The sequence below is a fragment of the Pan paniscus genome, chromosome 1 (genome assembly GCF_029289425.2).
Source record: "Pan paniscus chromosome 1, NHGRI_mPanPan1-v2.0_pri, whole genome shotgun sequence".
Taxonomy (NCBI): domain Eukaryota; kingdom Metazoa; phylum Chordata; class Mammalia; order Primates; family Hominidae; genus Pan; species Pan paniscus.
Window position 1 is genome coordinate 19,565,677 of NC_073249.2, and position 17,142 is coordinate 19,582,818.

The window sequence follows — 17,142 nt, forward strand, 5'->3', positions numbered from 1 at the left end:
TGGCTGCAGTGGCATGCACCTATAATCCTGGTGACTTGGGAGGCTAAGGCAGAAGGATCACTTGAGGCCAGGAGTTTGAGGCTGCAGAACACTACGTTTGCAACTGCAAATAGCCACTTCACCTTAGCCTGGACCACACAGTGAGACTCCGTTTCTAAAAAAATAATAAAACATAAAATTTTAAAAATTAAGCAGGCCTCCACGATAGCCTCCCTTTATCACTACATCCCTCTTCTTACTGCCTGTCTGATGCTTCCCAGTGCTACTAAATGTCCCTTGATAGCACCTCCCTTCCACTGCTCCAACTGTTGATACCAATGTGCTCAGGCAGGACACACAAGCTCGGCATCCTGCTCACCGCCGCCCTTTGGAAGTAGCCCACACACACATTCTGCATAAAGCTACAGGGCAGCAGACCCCAAAAGGCTGACTTCTGTCTTTACAGGAAGAGGGAGGGGAGGAGCTGGAGGACACATCTCCAGAGGGTACTCACTGTTAAAGCTGTGACTATCTGGGGACACGCACGCCACAACAGACTTGCTTTCTCTCCACTGAGTGGGCAGTTCAGTAGCAGCCTCAGCAGTGTAACAGCTGACACAACAGCCTGGGGCAAAAGAGAAACAACTTAGCAGCAGAGATAGCGTGTTCTCCCTTAAGAACTCCGCCTGGGGAAGAAGCCAGCTCTCTGGGGCTGTGGCGTTAGAGTGGATTGAGAGCCCTGGTGTCAGGGGAGGTGGACAAGGCCTGCTTGGGGTTAAGTCCTGGGAGGGACACCCTTCACATCAGCATGCAGACAGGAAGGAAGTGAAGAAGATGAGCAGAGCTGGGGCAAAGTCAGGGTCTTTCAGCAGCATTTCACTAAATCAAGCACGTAAATGGGCCAGGACAGTGAATTGCAAAAGGGTCACACACTGTGACCTAATTATGGAGAGCCCGTGTTGTCAAGGCTCTGTCCACGCAGAGGACATTGGCTGTTACTTCACTGAGCAACGATGCACGATTACAGATAGGAGGGGCTGGAGGAAAATGTGAAAACAATCGGATTAGGTGCTGTGGTCACGGGTGCTACATGCTGACATGAGGGCAATATGACCCAATCGGGTCACGTGTTTCAAAATATATGGTGGGAGAGGTCTTAAGCACAGAGTGAGCAGAATTTAACTTTTTTTTTTTTGAGACCGAGTCTCGCTCTGTCACCCAGGCTTGGAGTGCAATGGCATGATCTCTGCTCACTGCAACCTCCACCTCCTGAGCTCAAGCGATTCTCCTGCCTCAGCCTCCCAAGTGGCTGGGATTACAGCCACCCACCACCAGGCCCAGCTAATTTTTGTATTTTTAGCAGGCACGGGGTTTCACTATGTTGGCCAGGTGGTTTCGAACTCCTGACCTCATATAATCCACCCACCTTGGCCTCCCAAAGTGCTGGGATTACAGGCATGAGCCACCGCACCCGGCCAGAATTTAACTTTTATACATATCAGTATTGTGAATATGTAATACTTAGTATTTTACATAATAAGACCACACATTTGTAATTTGAAAAACTTCCCCTTTGAAAAATAAGGTTTTAAACCATGAGACGTGGGCAGAGCCCTACCTTTACGGGGTGCCTATATGAACAAACAGACCCAGTGCCAGGCATTTCACATTGTCAGTGAGTTCCTATTTCAGCCTCACACCGTCCCTTTCTCCCCGAATGCTGTGCAGCCCGCCCCACAACCCTAGCCAAAGTCCTGGCTTCTGCCTTTCACTCTCTTCCCTTCCCTGCTCCCTCTGACTAGGCACACCCCAAAGCCCCATCTCCACTCCCTCTCTCCTGCCCACCTACAGGCTATCTCCCCACCAGGGCCTGCCCCCCGGCACCACTTCTCCCTGTCCATCTTCTCACTCTTGCACATCCCCTGCTCCTGGCAGCCCAACACGCTGCCTGCACGGTGCACGCCTCCCTTCCCCTCACCTCTGCTCCTCAATCAAGTCCCCTGCATTCTTCAGTGCACAGCTGGAGTTTCACTTCCTCCGGGAAGTCTCCTGACCAACTGGTCCAAACAGAAATTTGGGTTTGTTTCCTCTCCTGCCCAAATCAGTACCCAATACCAGTGTGCTGTATATGACCAGGAGTCAATAAGCCATTCATGAGGCAGAATATGCCTAGACCAGAGACCTTGGCTGGACTCTCTGCCCCACCAACCATTGGCTCTGTGGCCTGTGGCCTTCTTCCTTGCGTAAGAGATGTCTGACCAGTCCAGTGCCCACAGGCATTCAGAGAAACAAATCCCAGCATGTGAGCTCTGTGCAAAGGCACTCAGCAAATGCAACACCATGCAGGCTGTATTAGCGACTTCTGTCAGAACTGAAGGGGGTAGGCTAACCTAGGTGCTTCTCAAATGCTGGCATGAAGGCAGTATGGCCCAATCAGGCCACATGTTTCAAGAAGTATGGTGTGAGAGGTCTTCAGCAAAGAATGAGCAGAATTTAACTTTTTTATGGATCAGTTTTGTGAATGTGTAACACTTAGTATTTAACATAATAAGACAACACATTTGTTATTTGAAAAACTTCCCGTTTGAAAACTAAGGCCTCCCTACGCCGCAGCCTGGGCTGTCCCACAGGCCAGGGCTCCCTCTCACAGCCTCCCCCTTTGCCTAGAGTCTCTACCAGTTAGAACTTGTTTAGTTTTAAGGGTGACACCACATCTCAAATCAGTTTTCCCATTTGAGCCGACGTGGTTTCTGAGCCTGCCACACAAGGAGGGAGAAGGCACCCACCTGCACATCTGCTTTCCACATGTTACTGACATCCAGTCCCTGGAGAATACACTGCATCACCAGCCTCAAGTCCTCTGTCATCCCAACCTCTAACATTTGGGTGAACAAGGCTCCCAAATGAGGCTCAATATCCTGAGTGACCTGAACAGGAATTTCAGGATCTGTGTGGGAAAGAAACCAAAACTGTTAAGATGTGACAGGTGAAATAAACTACCAAGTAGCCATAGGATGAAACTGCGCACAGCTGTGGCCGCCATCAAAAATCACCAAGTTAGGGGCATGGTGATATAAGCACTGGTGGAAAAAGCAGGTACACGTATTTACTGTGATGCCATGCTCTCACACGCACAGCTACGCCTGTGCATTGTGTGTACACACACAAACACAGAAGACGACAGCCATGCTTAGGAGGTAAACCTGAACCACAGAAGACAGTGATTATTGCTTTGTGCCGTTGACCCTTGAACAATGTTTGAACTGCATGGATCCACTTATACATGGGTTTTCTTCTGCCTCTGGCACCCCTGAGACTGCAAGACCAACCCCTCCTCTTCCTCCTCCTCAACCTACTCAGTGTGAGGATGAAGAGGATGAAGACCTTGATGATAACCTACTTCACTTAATGAATGGCAAATACATTTTCCCTTCCTTGTTATTTTCTTAATAACATCTTCTTTTCTCTAGCTTACTTGATTGTAAGAATATAATACATAAATACATACACAAAATACGTGGTAATCGACTGTTTATGTTCAGCAAGGCTTTGGTCAACAGTAGGCTATCAGTAGTTTAGTTTCTAGAGAGTCAAAAGTAATACAAGATTTTTTTAATAGAATTGTATCAGAAGGAGATACACGGAATTTTTTACTGTGCTGGGGGCTGGTGCCTTAACCCCTATGTTGTTCAAGGGTCAACTGTATTTTCTCTATTTTCTTTGTGTTTCTTTATAAAATCGGTAGGGCTGCAAGAGTAGGTGGTATTTTAAACAGATGGGAAAGTCAGAAAGACTGAGAGAGCTCCACTTTTCAGGCCTGGATGACTGTCAGGAAGTCACCCAGCTGTTCCCCATCATCCCCAGTGTCCTTGGGCCCACGGTTTCACAATAACGCCCAAAGCCAGGGCACTCAAGGCCCTTTATCGTCTGGCCCCAGGTCATCTTTCCAGCCAGCGCTTCAGCCCCATCTGCCTATTCCACATTGCCAGAATACCTTCCTGCTTTCCTGTCTTTGCTTACTATTTACAGCACTGGGGGAAAGGGGACTTTTGAGAGGTAAAGACCTAGGTCCAAGTCTCCCACAGGCTATAAAACCCTGGACCCATGATCTCTCTGAACCTCAACTCCCTCATCAGTGAAGTGGGCATAACAGCACCAACTCCTGTGGCTGGCAAACAAAAAAAGGCCACAGAGCTCACAACATAGTGCCCTCGCATGAAAGGCTCCCATTTCCACCTGCCCTAGCTACCCTTCAAGGGCCACTCACACGTGGCCTGTATGTGGCCTCTCCACCGAGTCCCATCGCTCTGGTTCGCTTTATGGCGTCTCCCCCACCTTTACCCTGTGATTTGTGCGAATGTCTGTTTACTTAATTACACAGGCCAAAATCAACACCTCACTCATCTCCAGAGCAGGATACAGCCTCAAACATACAAGCATTTTAACTGTTTTTTTTTTTTATGTTTCTGGAGACAGGGTCTCACTCCATCACCCAGGCTGGAGTGCAGTGGCACAATCATGGATCACTGCAGCCTCGACCTCTTGGGCTCAAGGGGTCCTCTCGCCTCAGCCTTCAGAGTAGTTGGGACCACAGGTGCACGCTACCCACGCCGGCTTTTTGTAGAGATGGGGTTTTGCTTTTTCACCCAGGTTGGTCTCAAACTCCTGGCCTCAAGTGATCTCTTGGCTCAGCCTCCCTAAGTGCAGGATTACAGATGCCAGCCACCACTCCCAGCCAAGAAGCATTTTTAGAAGTGTTGATTTCTGTAATTGAATTCAGGTCCTCTGTTCCGCTGTCAGAAGGCATTCTTTACAAAAGCCCACCTCTGAGCCATCCTTAAGGACACAGGGAGAACTCCATGGCTGGGGCACCTGCATGGCGCCTCTTCACACTCCCTCTCCCTGCCCAAAGCCTTGGGCCACTCCTCACTTGGCATTTCTTCCAGAGCACTCACAACTCTAGCACTTCCCTGGACAGTATCTAACAGCTCAGGTGGAAGAGGCCTGGACACAGCAACACCCCAGGCCCATGAGCTGAGGGCACAGTGTGGCAGGCTGGCCTTGCCCAACCCTGACCACACTGTGACCGAGGTGCTCTGTCCCTGGGGAAATAAGGTACCAGCAGTCCAGGGACATACACTTAGGACTTAAAGACTGCCTCAACTTGGCCAGGCACGGTGGCTTATGCCTGTAATCCCAGCACTTTCGGAGGCCGAGGCAGGCAGACCACTTAAGGTCAGGAGTTCGAGACCAGCCTGGCCAACACGGTAAAACCCCATCCCTACTAAAAATACAACAATTAGCCGGGCATGGTGGTGAATGCCTGTAATCCAAGCTACTCAGGAGGCTGAGGCATGGGAATCGCTCAAAGCCGGGAGGCGGAGGTTGCAGTGAGCCGACACCGCGCCACTGTACTCCAGCCTAGGTGACAGAATGAGACTCTGTCTCAAAAAAAAAAAAAAAAAAAAAAAAAAAGAGATTGCCTCAACTCAGTAGGGTTGAAGAGGAAAAGGAGGACACAATATTCTGTTTAACTAAGGGGCACAGGGCAGAGCTTCAGACCACCAGCTGCCGTTTCTTGGGCCAGTCACTTAGAACACTGTAATTAGGCTTAATAAAAGACTCGATTTTAGCCCCCATTAAGAAGGTGAACACCATTTGCTAAAAGAGACCCTGACACAATAAGACAGAACAATGTAATATCAAAGCCTTTCAGTTAATCCACAATCCAGCCAGAGACAGGTTACTGAAAGGGAGACAACAGCAGCGTGATTTGGCCCATGGCACTTCAGTTCTGGCACTGGCACAGGCAGACCAGATGGCTTTACTTTCTGCGAGAACCCATTTAACCCTCACGTACCGAAAGGCACGCCCGTGGCCCCACCCGTCACAGCTTCTCCACCCAGAAACACAGAGGTTAAGGTGTGCTTAACACAGACGTTAACGTGACATTAACGAGGGTCAGATTTGGCTGACTTCCAGACCTCACCTCAAAAGACTGACCTGACCCCAGCCCTTTCGTTACCACCAAAACAAAAAAAGAAAAGACCCCCCACAATTGTGATGTGTGCCATCTTGAAACAGAAGAAATCTCTTCCATTAACTGTTTGGGAGGAGTAAAAGTGTGTTTTATTTGTATACCCTAATAAAGGTAACAAATCTTAATCATCCTTCACTATAGAGGAAAACCTCAACAAACTCTAAATGGGCCTCCAAAAACATTATAATCTATCCCCTGCTTATGGCATATTTAATTAAATCATAGAAAAGTATTTTGATGTATTCTTATTAAAATGCAACATTAAAGTGTACAAAATAAGAAAATAGCAACAATCACAACATGTTAATGCAATAATACAATGCATGTTAATACATGCATGTTAATACAATAATTATTTTAATTTTTGGATGCGTTTCTAGCCTTTGCACACATGTATATCTTATATAGTTGTAATTGTGGCATATTTAACATTTCATACTGTACTTTTTTTGCTTAATATTTTCTAGATATTTCTAGCCCTTGTCTTCATAATAGTTTTCATAATTATATTTTTAACGGCTGCATAGTAACCCATTAACCTTTCACCAGGGGGGCTGTAAAGGTCGACTCTGTGCAGGAAGACATGAGCTCTCTTGCTTCGAGGCTGCGTACGAGGTCCTAGTTTGCTGCTTGGAAGGCTGCCTTCAGACTAAAACACTTTGATGACATTGAAGGTTAGCCTTGGTCCAGTGAGCACTTGCACCTGGCAGCACCCTAATACGGTGGGGGGACAGGGGTGAACTAAGGAAGGCACAGTCCTGTCCTCAAGGAACTGTAAGAGGCTCTTTGGAAATTAAGTGATTTGGCTGGACATGGTGGCTCACGCCTGTAATCCCAGTACTTTCGGAGGCTGAGGTGGGCGGATAATGAGGTCAGGATATCGAGGCCATCCTGGCTAACATGGTGAAACCCTGTCTTTACTAAAAAATACAAAAAAATTAGCCGGGCGTGGTGGCGGGTGCCAGTAGTCCCAGTTACTTGGGAGGCTCAGGCAGGAGAATGGCATGAACCCGGGAAGCGGAGCTTGCAGTGAGCTGAGATTGCACCACTGCACTCCATCCTGGGAGACAGAGTGAGACTCCATCTCAAAAAAAAAAAGAAATTAAGTGATTTGTACTTCTTTTAATTTTTTTTTTATGAGACAGGATCTCACTGTGTCACCCAGGCTGGAGTACAATGGCAGGATCAAGATTCACTGCAGCACCGACCTCCCTGGGCTCAGGTGATCCTCCCACTTCAACCTCCTGAGTAGCTGGGACTACAGACGCATGCCACCATGCCTGGCCAATTTTTGTATTTTTTGTAGAGATGGGGTTTTGCCATGTTGCCTGGACTCAAGCAATCTGCCCCCTCAGCCTCCCAAAGTGCTGGGATTACTGGCGTGAGCTGCCACCCCTGGCTCTGATTTGTACTTTTTTAAAGTTGGCAGATTTTCATATCTTTTTAAAGTCAATTTATGGCACTGAAAGTCTGATACATAAGAACCTACTAAGGATGCAGGTATCTATGTATCTCATTGCAGCCAGGACAAGTTAAAGGCTAAAAAGCTGAAGAGGAGCAGATTTCAAAACTATAAACGTACACAGAACAACCTCCAAAATAAGTGAGCAACTGAGGTGCACAGTAACATATGGAGGAGGCTGCTGTGTGCACAGAAAGCAAGGAAACAGTTGTAGCAGTAATTGCTTATGTACACCTAGAATGTAAATAGAGGGCATGAAGTCGTGGGTGCTGGGCCTAGAAGGGAGGTCTTCTCACTGTCCACATGTAGTACTTTTTTTTTTTTTGAGACAGACTCTCACTCTGTCGCCCAGGCTAGAGTGCAGTGGCGCGATCTTGGCTCACTGCAAGCTCTGCCTCCTGGGTTCACGCCATTCTCCTGCCTCAGCCTCCCAAGTAGCTGGGACTACAGGCGCCTGCCACCACGCCCGGCTAATTTTTTGTATTTTTTAGTAGAGATGGGGTTTCTCCATGTTAGCCAGGATGGTCTCGATCTCCTGGCCTTGTGATCCGCCCGCCTCGGCCTCCCAAAGTGCTGGGATTACAGGTGTGAGCCACTGCACCCAGCCTCACATGTGGTACCTTTTGAACACATCACGTGTTCACTTATTCCCAGTTCCAAAAAGGGGAGCAATGGAAACCAGACCTCTATAACACAGAATTAGCTCAAGAGAAAATATCTTACCTGCAAGAACTCTTCTCACAGAATGAAACATGGAGGTAAACACGGAGTCCTTTTTGGGATGCAGTTCTGGGGCCAAAAAGAACAGAGTCAAAAACTGCAAGGCTGCCTGAAAAGACTGATCATGTCCCGCGAGAGCTGGCAACTCCAGCAGTATCTGAGAGTAAACATCCTGGTAGAGGGCAGCATGGGAGAGCAGCGTCCTGTCGCTTCCTTGGGAAATGTCGGCCCCTCCATCCCTGCAGTGCTGACCCAGGTCGGCTTCCAAGAGCGTGCTGACGGATGAGATGAGGACCGAGGGAAGGCGCCAGCCCTGGGCCCCCGGCACTGAGCAGAGCTGCAGCACAGCTCCTGTCTGCAGCACAACCTGCTGCAGCAGCTCAGACAGTGCTGCTAGGGCCTCTTGGCCCAGCTTCTGCTCTTTGAGGAAAGGTCCCAGGACATGGCACAACCTGGTTAAAGACACCAGAAGGAGCTGCCTGCCCTGGGGGTTCTGATTTTCTAATTGTTTGCTTGAAGCTGCCTCCGTGTATGGTTTGGAACTAGAGAGGAATGCGGTGATTTTTCTAAAATTGAGCACCAAGCTCAGCTTCATTTGAATGAGCATCTGCATTAGCTCCTCTAAGAACGTCCCTATCACTTGGAGGAATTCCAGCCAAGCGGGATCATCCATCTCAATAAGGAACCCACTACTAGCTCTGAACAATGAGGTCAGTACAATCTCAAAAATATCACTACCATACATGATCTTGAACACAGAGCGAGCACTTTTCCCCCTTTGCAAGTAACCAAGAAGTTGGTAGCAAGTCGTCAAGAACTTGAGAGCCAGTGAGGAGGAGCAAGAGCATCCTAGTTTGGTGACGGCCATGGACAGTAACAGAAGAAAATAATGCACATGATAGGGTGGCAAGAGGCTGTCCAGCTGTAAGGCAGAAATCACTTCCAAAAGCCCCAGGATGCTTTCCAACTGCTCTCCCTCCAGCTGGATAGGGAAGTCACTCTTGACCAGGGACAGTAAGTTCTGGGCAATTTCTCCTCTAGGTTCTATACCTTCGGGTCCAGCTTTTGCAAATCTGTTTTCCCAATGACCCACAACCATGTGGTCCTTTTCCAAAAGCCAGGGAAGCTGCTGACTGACAAGACCTGAGTCACGCTGGGCACCAGAACACAGAATGCTGGAGCAACTTGTGGTTACGCACGTTAAGAAAGCAGAATGAAGGGACTGCATCTCTGGAAAGAGAGGGCTATGAAGGAAGGCTTTGGATATTTTTTCCAGTGTGATGTATGCCTCTTCATCTATTGAGCCTTCCTGGGCTTTGCCCATGGGTAAAGTTCTCAGCAGGACACTGGCCAGGTATCCCACATCATCTGGACACAGATAGGATATTAAAATTGTGAGATTTGACACAATCAAGTGCCAGTGTGCTACAGGGTATGTGAGTCCACTCACCATCCCAACTTGGCCATCCCAGGAAGCCGTCGTTCTCTGATTCAAGCTTTTTCTGCCGGAGCCAATAATAAAGGCAGCATCGCACCTCAAACTTTGGATGGCTCCTTCAGACCGGAAACTAGTTTGCATTAAAGTCCTTTTCATTTTCTGCAGGTACAGCTGTTCTAAGCAATATGTACCAAGAGAGCTGAACTGAGCTGTAAACTTCTCTATCTTCTTCCAATGCTGTGTTTTTACACCTGGGAGCAACGAAGGGAGGTTCGAGATCTCCAGAGCAACACCTATAAGGGGCCCAGACATAGAGTGATACTGGCTACAGTTCAAACTGAACATAGCGTCCACCTGGGCCCAAGTGTAAGAGAGCAGGAGCACAGAGTCACTGACCTTCTGCAGCCACAGCTCTGGCTCTGGGCCTGGGGTGTCCAGGAGAAGGGCCAGCAGGGGCTGCACGAGCTCCCTCAGCATCCTCTCCATCATGCACTGTGTCCGTCTGACAATGGGCAGGGGCGTGCTGCTGTCCAGGCTCCTCATGTTGAACATGATGCAGTGCAGCAGCGAGCTCAGTGACAGTGACTTCAGGGCCATGTCGGCATCACTCTGCAAATAGGGCAAGACTAAAGACTGGAACTTCTCCAGCACAAGGGACCACGTGTCCAGGATCTGACTCGGAGGCAGCTCCAGGAGGCATGCAGAGAGTACCGTGGACGGGCCCGAGGCCAGCACAGGCTGCCTCAGTGCCTCAGCAGCTGGACGACAGATCACCCCCAAAACCTCTTCAAACAACCGTGGCACTTGTCGGAGTTTGGCATAAGTCTGGAAGACAGTATGAATAAGCGCCTCCTGGGCTTTTTTGGTTCGAAACTCTGTTACCTCTGCATCGATCCACGCTGAAGCCAGCAGGTCATCCAGGTCTGGCTCCAAAATCAAATGATTCAGAGATATCAAAGTCTTCAGACAGCGGAACCAGGCCGGTATGGGTGCTTGTGCATGGTTTATCAGCAGCTCAGCCACGTGGCGGTAAAAGCGGAACTGAGCCTCTTCGTGCCGAATTCTGTCGGCAGCGATGTTGTAGATATTGTTGTTGGCCACTGAGTTTAGTAGCTGTTCCACAACCAAAAGCTCTGTGGTCCAATCTGATGTGGACAGGGCTTTGCTCTGCTCCTCCTGCAGGTGTGAAATCTTCAAGCAGCCAAACAACCTGGGGAGAACCTGGAAGCAGAGAAGCTGGTTTCCCTCCTTAGAGTAAGAATCTAGAAAGAGCTTATACAGCAAGGCCACTGAGTTGGCCACAACAGAGGTATGAAGGGATGCTGCACAGTAGCCAGCATCAACCAGCCTGGTAAGCACGGTGTCCATGGGAGCCAGAAGGTTCTTCATGGCTCCCGTCTTCACATCCCCTTGCTGCTGGTCCAAGAGCTCCTCCTTGTAGGATGACAGTAGCTCAGGCTGAAAAATCCCTCCTCGGAACATGGCCTCAATCTGACTCCTGATGTCCCGGCTCAGCACCTGCCTCAGCTGGCCCTGGCCAGCCTGCGTCCATGTGCCCCCGGAGAGTAAGTGCCTCAGGACCAGGCACGGCTGGAGCAGGTGAGCAGTCACATCGCCAAAGGCACGTCTTGGGTTGACCTGCTGCTGCAGGATCAAGAGATAATGGCCAAGGGCCAGGTGAATGACCTCAAACAACTGGGCTACCACAGCTCCTTCGGGCTGCCTGCAGGCCGACCAGCAAAGCTGGCTCAGCAAGGCCACCATCAGCTCCTGTTTGGCCGTGTAGATGACAGCCAGGGCAGGTGTCGACAGGATGCCCTGGCAACATCGAAGGACAGCACAGATGTTTCTTTGGGATCCCGAAAGAGAGAACTCAGCTACTCTCTCATTGATGATCTGAACATTAAGAAAGAAAGAAAATTCATTACTGACCTTAAACCCATACATACACAAGAAAAGTATTAAAAAAAAAAAAAATCAACAAACTCACCCCTTTCCCTCATCTTGGTAAGAAAGAAATGCCCAGATTACCATATTTCAATGAACCTGACATAAGCTTAGTGCATCAAAATAAGGCAAAGCATCTGTTTCAATTCCTCCACCCATCCATCTTCTACCAATGCAAATCTAGAAAAGGATCCGTGCCTTTGTAAATTTGCTGTCCCTTTTTTTAAAGCTGGGTTTTAAAGGGCTTAAATGCCAAATGTCACTTTCTCTTAGATCCTAAACCTGCAATTGAGCTTAGATGTTACCAGGCAGAGGGAAAGTTGCACTTAAATTATGATCTTGTGGTCCAAAATACATGTTTATAGGCCAGGCACAGTGCCTCATACCTGTAATCCCAGCACTTTGAAAGGCCGAGGCGGGCGGATCACTTGAGGTCAGGAGTTTGAGAACAGCCTGGCCAACCTGGTGAAACCCGACTCCACTAAAAATGAAAAAATTAACCGGGCGTGGTGGCAGGCAGCTGTAATCCCAGCTACTTGGGAGGCTGAGGCAGGAGAACTGCTTGAACCTGGGAGGCAGAGGTTGCAGTGAGCTGGGATCGAGCCACTGCACTCCAGCCTGGGTGACAGAGCGAGACTCTGTCTGAAAAAAGAAAAAAAAAAAATGCATGTTTATAGTCAATTATACTTTTTCTATTTAAAAAAGCCAAAGCAAAAGGCACTCTTTTAAAAAGGAAAGCAGCTGGGCATGGTGGCTCATGACTGTAATCCCAACACTTTGGGAGGCTGAGTCGGGGCAGATCACTTGAGGCCAGGCGTTCGAGACCAGCCTGGTCAACATGGTGAAACACCATCTCTACTAAAAATATAAAAATTAGCCGAGCATGGTGGTGCTCACCTGTAGTCCCAGCTACTCGGGAGGCTGAGGCACAAGAATCGCTTGAACCCAGGAGGCAGAGGTTCCAGTGAGCCAAGATCACACCACTGCACTCCAGCCTGGGTGACAGAGACTCTATCTCAAAAAAATTTTTTAAAAAGGAAAGCAAATGTTATGTTGCTACTGCTTATTATACAGCAAATCTATTGTCTACTGCTCTCAAAATTCCAAAATTCACAAACACCAGAAATTATGAGAATCAGGCAGATTCTGTAATTCAGTCACAGGTTAAGTTACTTGCTCCCAGCCTTATGGAATCTGAGAACCAAACCTATCCCAGGTGCTAAGTTATCAGTGCCCTAATGAGATAGGTATTATTATTTCTATTCAAGTAATTGCTGGCCGTGGACTTTTAAAGTTACTCTGGAAATGCTGTAACAAAGATGAGAAATCCTTAAATGTCAATGCACTATTACAGTGATCTCCAAATTTTTGATGATGATACAACTCATCGATTTTTCCTGCATTTATATTCAATAAGTGTAATTTATTTATAAATTATGCACATATGCTGCAGCACTAACATTTTATATAATTATGAAGCATACATAAAAATAAAATTTAAGTATGGCTTTTTAAACAAGGAGACATTCTAAGATTTTCTTCCCATATTCCAAAAGATCCTTTGAAATAAGCCACTTTGGTGACCACTGGTTTATTATTTTAAAAAGTGACCCAGTTTGGAACATAATCTCAAGAACCGTTAAGCCCTATGTGCCATCGGGCAGCTCAACCTTCGTTCCCCTCCGTTACTAGCCTCTAATGATTTTCTCTCAGCCCGCACACTCATGAGGGTGAGGTAGTGTTATGGCTTCATAGCCCAGGATTTACACTCAGGCAGAGTGAGGTTCAAATCCCAGCTGTGCCACTAACTAGCCATGTGACTTTAGGAAAGTTAAACTTCTTTGAGCCTGGCACACATTAAGTGCTCACTAGTAGTAGTTTTTATTGTTTCTAGCTATTCTCATGGGATTTAAACACACTCAGTTTTGACAATGAAGTTCCTACTTCTGATCTGAGACTTCAAAATCACTTTCAGTCAAAAACTGAGGAGGCCCTGGGTGGCCGGCCAAGCCACTAGTGGCACTTGTGGCTCGAAGGCCGTAGTGGCAAAAAAAAAAAAAAAACCTTTGAGGAAATTCCTGTCCGGATTTTGGCCTTTGATCTCCCTCTAGCCCAAAAGAAAGGTGAAGAAGAAGAAAAACAAATCAGAGAAGCATAATTTGCTAGCTACCTTTTCCAATTAAAAAGGTAATCAATGACCTGTTTATGAAATCGTTCCAAGCTTTTTTTGAATATTAAACAACAAAATGCTTAGAGCATATGATACACATTCAATAGTTACTATTTTAATTCCAATAATATTACATCCTTTTTCTCCTACCTTAATATTTCCTATATCTTCATACAATTGACACTAAAACAAGTTTCCAGCATTAACAAGAAATCAATGGAGATGCATGCAACACATACAGAACAGAAGAGTGAATTACCTTGACTAGGGAAATCTGAAGATTAACGGTCTTTCCATTCTTGAGGAGATTCTGCAATTTTCTGCTATGTAAAATGTTATCTATATAGATCCAAAGCCTTTCAACAATATCTTCCTTCAGTTCAAGCTTTTTCTTATAAAATGCAACCAATGATTGTCTTGCCCAATCAAGTAACACCTGAATTTGAAGGAAACACACTGAAAATAAATTTATTTGCTGAGAGAAAGATGTTAGACATTATAGGGACATTACAGGTATAACCAAATCCAATTGCCACGGGGGCGGCGGGGGAGAATCTCTCTTTTACAACTTACCTTTGGTAATATTACTTACGTGTTCTGGTATTTTAAAATGTTTATTATTAAAGGATAAGAACAGGAAAACAACAAATTTGTCTTCAGCTAGGGCAAATTAAAAGTTTCAGGTGAAACTAACACGTCTTAACCCGTTTTTTGAGCTTATACAGGCATACCTCATTTTATTGTGCCTTGTAGATACAGATATTGCATTTACAAATTGGAGGTTTATGGCAACCCTGTGCCAAGCAAGTCTATCAGATCCTTTATTCCAACGGCATGTGCTTGCTTCATGTCTCTGCCACATTTTGGTAATTCTCCCAGTATTTCCAACTTTTTCATTCTTATATTTGTTAAGGTACTCTGTGACCAGTGATCACTGATGTTACTATTCTAATTGTTTTGGGGCACCATGAACCGTGTCCTTGTAAGTCAATAAGCCTAATCAATAAATGTTCTATGCATCCTGACTGCTCCACCAAAATGCTATTACCCTGACGGGCTATTTTCCCCTCTCTCCTTCTCCTCTGGCTTTCTATTCCTTGAGACACAATAATATTGCAATTAGGCCAGCTAACCCTACAATGGCCTCCAGGTGTTCAAGTGGAAGGACTAGCTGCATGTCTCTTTAAATCCAAAGCTAAAAATAATTAAGCTTAGTGAGGAAGGCATGCTGAAAGGTGAGATAGACCAAAACCAAGCCTCTTGAGCCAATTAACCCACTTGTGAATGCAAAGGAAAAGTTCTTGAAGGAAATTAAAAGTGTTACTCCAGTGAACAACAAATGATAGAAAGTGAAACCGCCTATTGCTGATATGGAGAAAGTTTTAGTGGTCTGGATAGAAGATTAAACCAACCACAACATTCCCTTAAGCCAAAGCTTAATCCAGAGCAAGGCCCTAACTCTCTTCAATTCTATGAAGGCTGAGAGAAGTAAGGAAGCCGCGGAGGAAAAGCTAGAAGCTACCAGAGGTTGGTTCATGAAGTTTAGGGAAAGAAGCCATCTTCATAACATAAAAGTTCCAGGTGAAGTTATCTAGAAGGTCTAGCTAAAATCACTGATGAAGTTGGCTAAACTAAACAACAGATTTTCAGAGTAGAAGAAACAGCCTTCTATTGGAAGATGCCATTCAGGACTTTTTTTTTTTTTTTTTTTTGAGACAGAGTTTCGCTCTTGTCGCCCAGACTGGAGTGGAATGGCGCGATCTCGGCTCACTGCAACCTCCGCCTCCCAGGTTTAAGCGATTCTCCTGCCTCAGCCTCCTGAGTAGCTGGGATTACAGGTGCCCGCCACCATGCCTGGCTAATTTTTTTTGTATTTTTAGTAGAGATGGGGTTTCGCCATGTTGGCTAGACTGGTCTCGAACGCCTGGCCTCAGGTGATCCACCCGTCTTGGCCTCCCAAAGTGCTGGGATTACAGGCGTGAGCCACTGTGCCCAGCTACCATCTAGGACTTTCATAGCTAGAGAAGTCAATGCCTGGCTTAAAAGCTTCAAAGGACAGGCTGACTCTCTTATTAAGGTCTAATGCAGCTGGTAACTTTGACACCGGTGCTCATTTACCATCCCCAAAATCATAGGGCCCTTAAGAATTATGATAATCTACTCTGCTTGTGCTCTGTCAATGGAAAAACAAAGCCTGAATGACAGCATATCCGTTTACAGCATGGTTTACTGAAGATTTTAAGCCCATGTCAAGACTGATCAGAACAAAAAGATTCCTATAAGAAGATTACTGCTCTTGGGTGACCAAGAGCTCCGATGGAGATGTACAAGGAGATGAATGTTGTTTTCATGACTGCTAACACAACATCCATTCTGCAACCCATGATCAAGGAGTACTTTTGACTTTCAAGTCTTATTATTTAAGAAACACATTTCCTAATGCTGTAGGTGCCATAGTGATTTCTCTGACGGACGTGGAGAAAGTCAAACTGAAGATCTTCTGGAAAGAATCACCACTCTAGATGCCAGTAAAAATAGTCCTGAATCATGGAAAGAGGTCAAAATATCAACATTATCAGGAGTTTGGAAGAAGCTGATTCCAGTCCTCATGGATGACTTTGAAGGGCTCAAGACTGAAGTGGAGGAAGCAACTGCATATATAATGGAAATAGCCAGGGAACTAGAATTAGAAGTGGAGCCTGAAGATGGGACTAATAAAACTTGAATGGATAAGTTGTTTCTTAGAGATAAGCAAAGAAAGTGGTTTCTTGAGATGGAATCTACTTCTGGTGAAGATGCTGTGAACATTGCTGAAATGACAGCAAAGGATTGAGAACAGAACTTAAACTTAGTTGATAAAGCAGTGGCAGGTTTTGAGAAGTCCAATTTAGAAAGAAGTTCTACTGTGGGTAAAATGCTGTGTCTTTCATGAAAGGAAAAGCTCCATCAATGCAGCAAACTTCACTGTTGTCTTATTTTAAGAAGTTGCCAGTCACCCTAACCTTCAGCAATCACCACCCAGATCATCAACATTAAGGCAAGACCCTCCAGCATGATGACTCCCTGAAGGCTCAGATAACCAATAACCACTAGCATTTTTGGGCAATTTTTTAAAATTAAGATATGTACTTTTTTTAGGCACAATGCCATTGCATTCTTAACAAACTACAGTATAGTATAAACATAAATTTTATATGCACTAGGAAACCAAAAAATTTCTGTGACTCACAATATTGTGATCTATTTCGGTGACGTGGAACCAAACCTGCAGTATCTCTGAGATATGCATGTACTAAGTTCTAAAAGTTAGAAATACAAAGACTGCTCAGAATGACCACAGAATGTATCAGACACACAAAGCAAAAAAGTAAGTAAGAGTTGAAAGT

At 46.1% G+C, this 17,142-nt stretch overlaps 1 protein-coding gene across 1 annotated transcript in view; it reads right to left on the reverse strand.

Annotated features, from left to right (window-relative positions):
* URB2 (URB2 ribosome biogenesis homolog) overlaps window positions 1–17,142 on the reverse strand; it is a 35,274-nt gene that overhangs the window by 15,091 nt on the left and 3,041 nt on the right. Inside the window, exons 3-6 of the mRNA XM_034948697.3 lie at window positions 14,016–14,192; window positions 8,205–11,535; window positions 2,766–2,926; window positions 494–604 (exon numbers count right to left, since the gene is read on the reverse strand). Coding sequence (XP_034804588.2) covers window positions 494–604; window positions 2,766–2,926; window positions 8,205–11,535; window positions 14,016–14,192 — 3,780 coding nt within the window. The remainder of the gene's footprint in view (window positions 1–493; window positions 605–2,765; window positions 2,927–8,204; window positions 11,536–14,015; window positions 14,193–17,142) is intronic.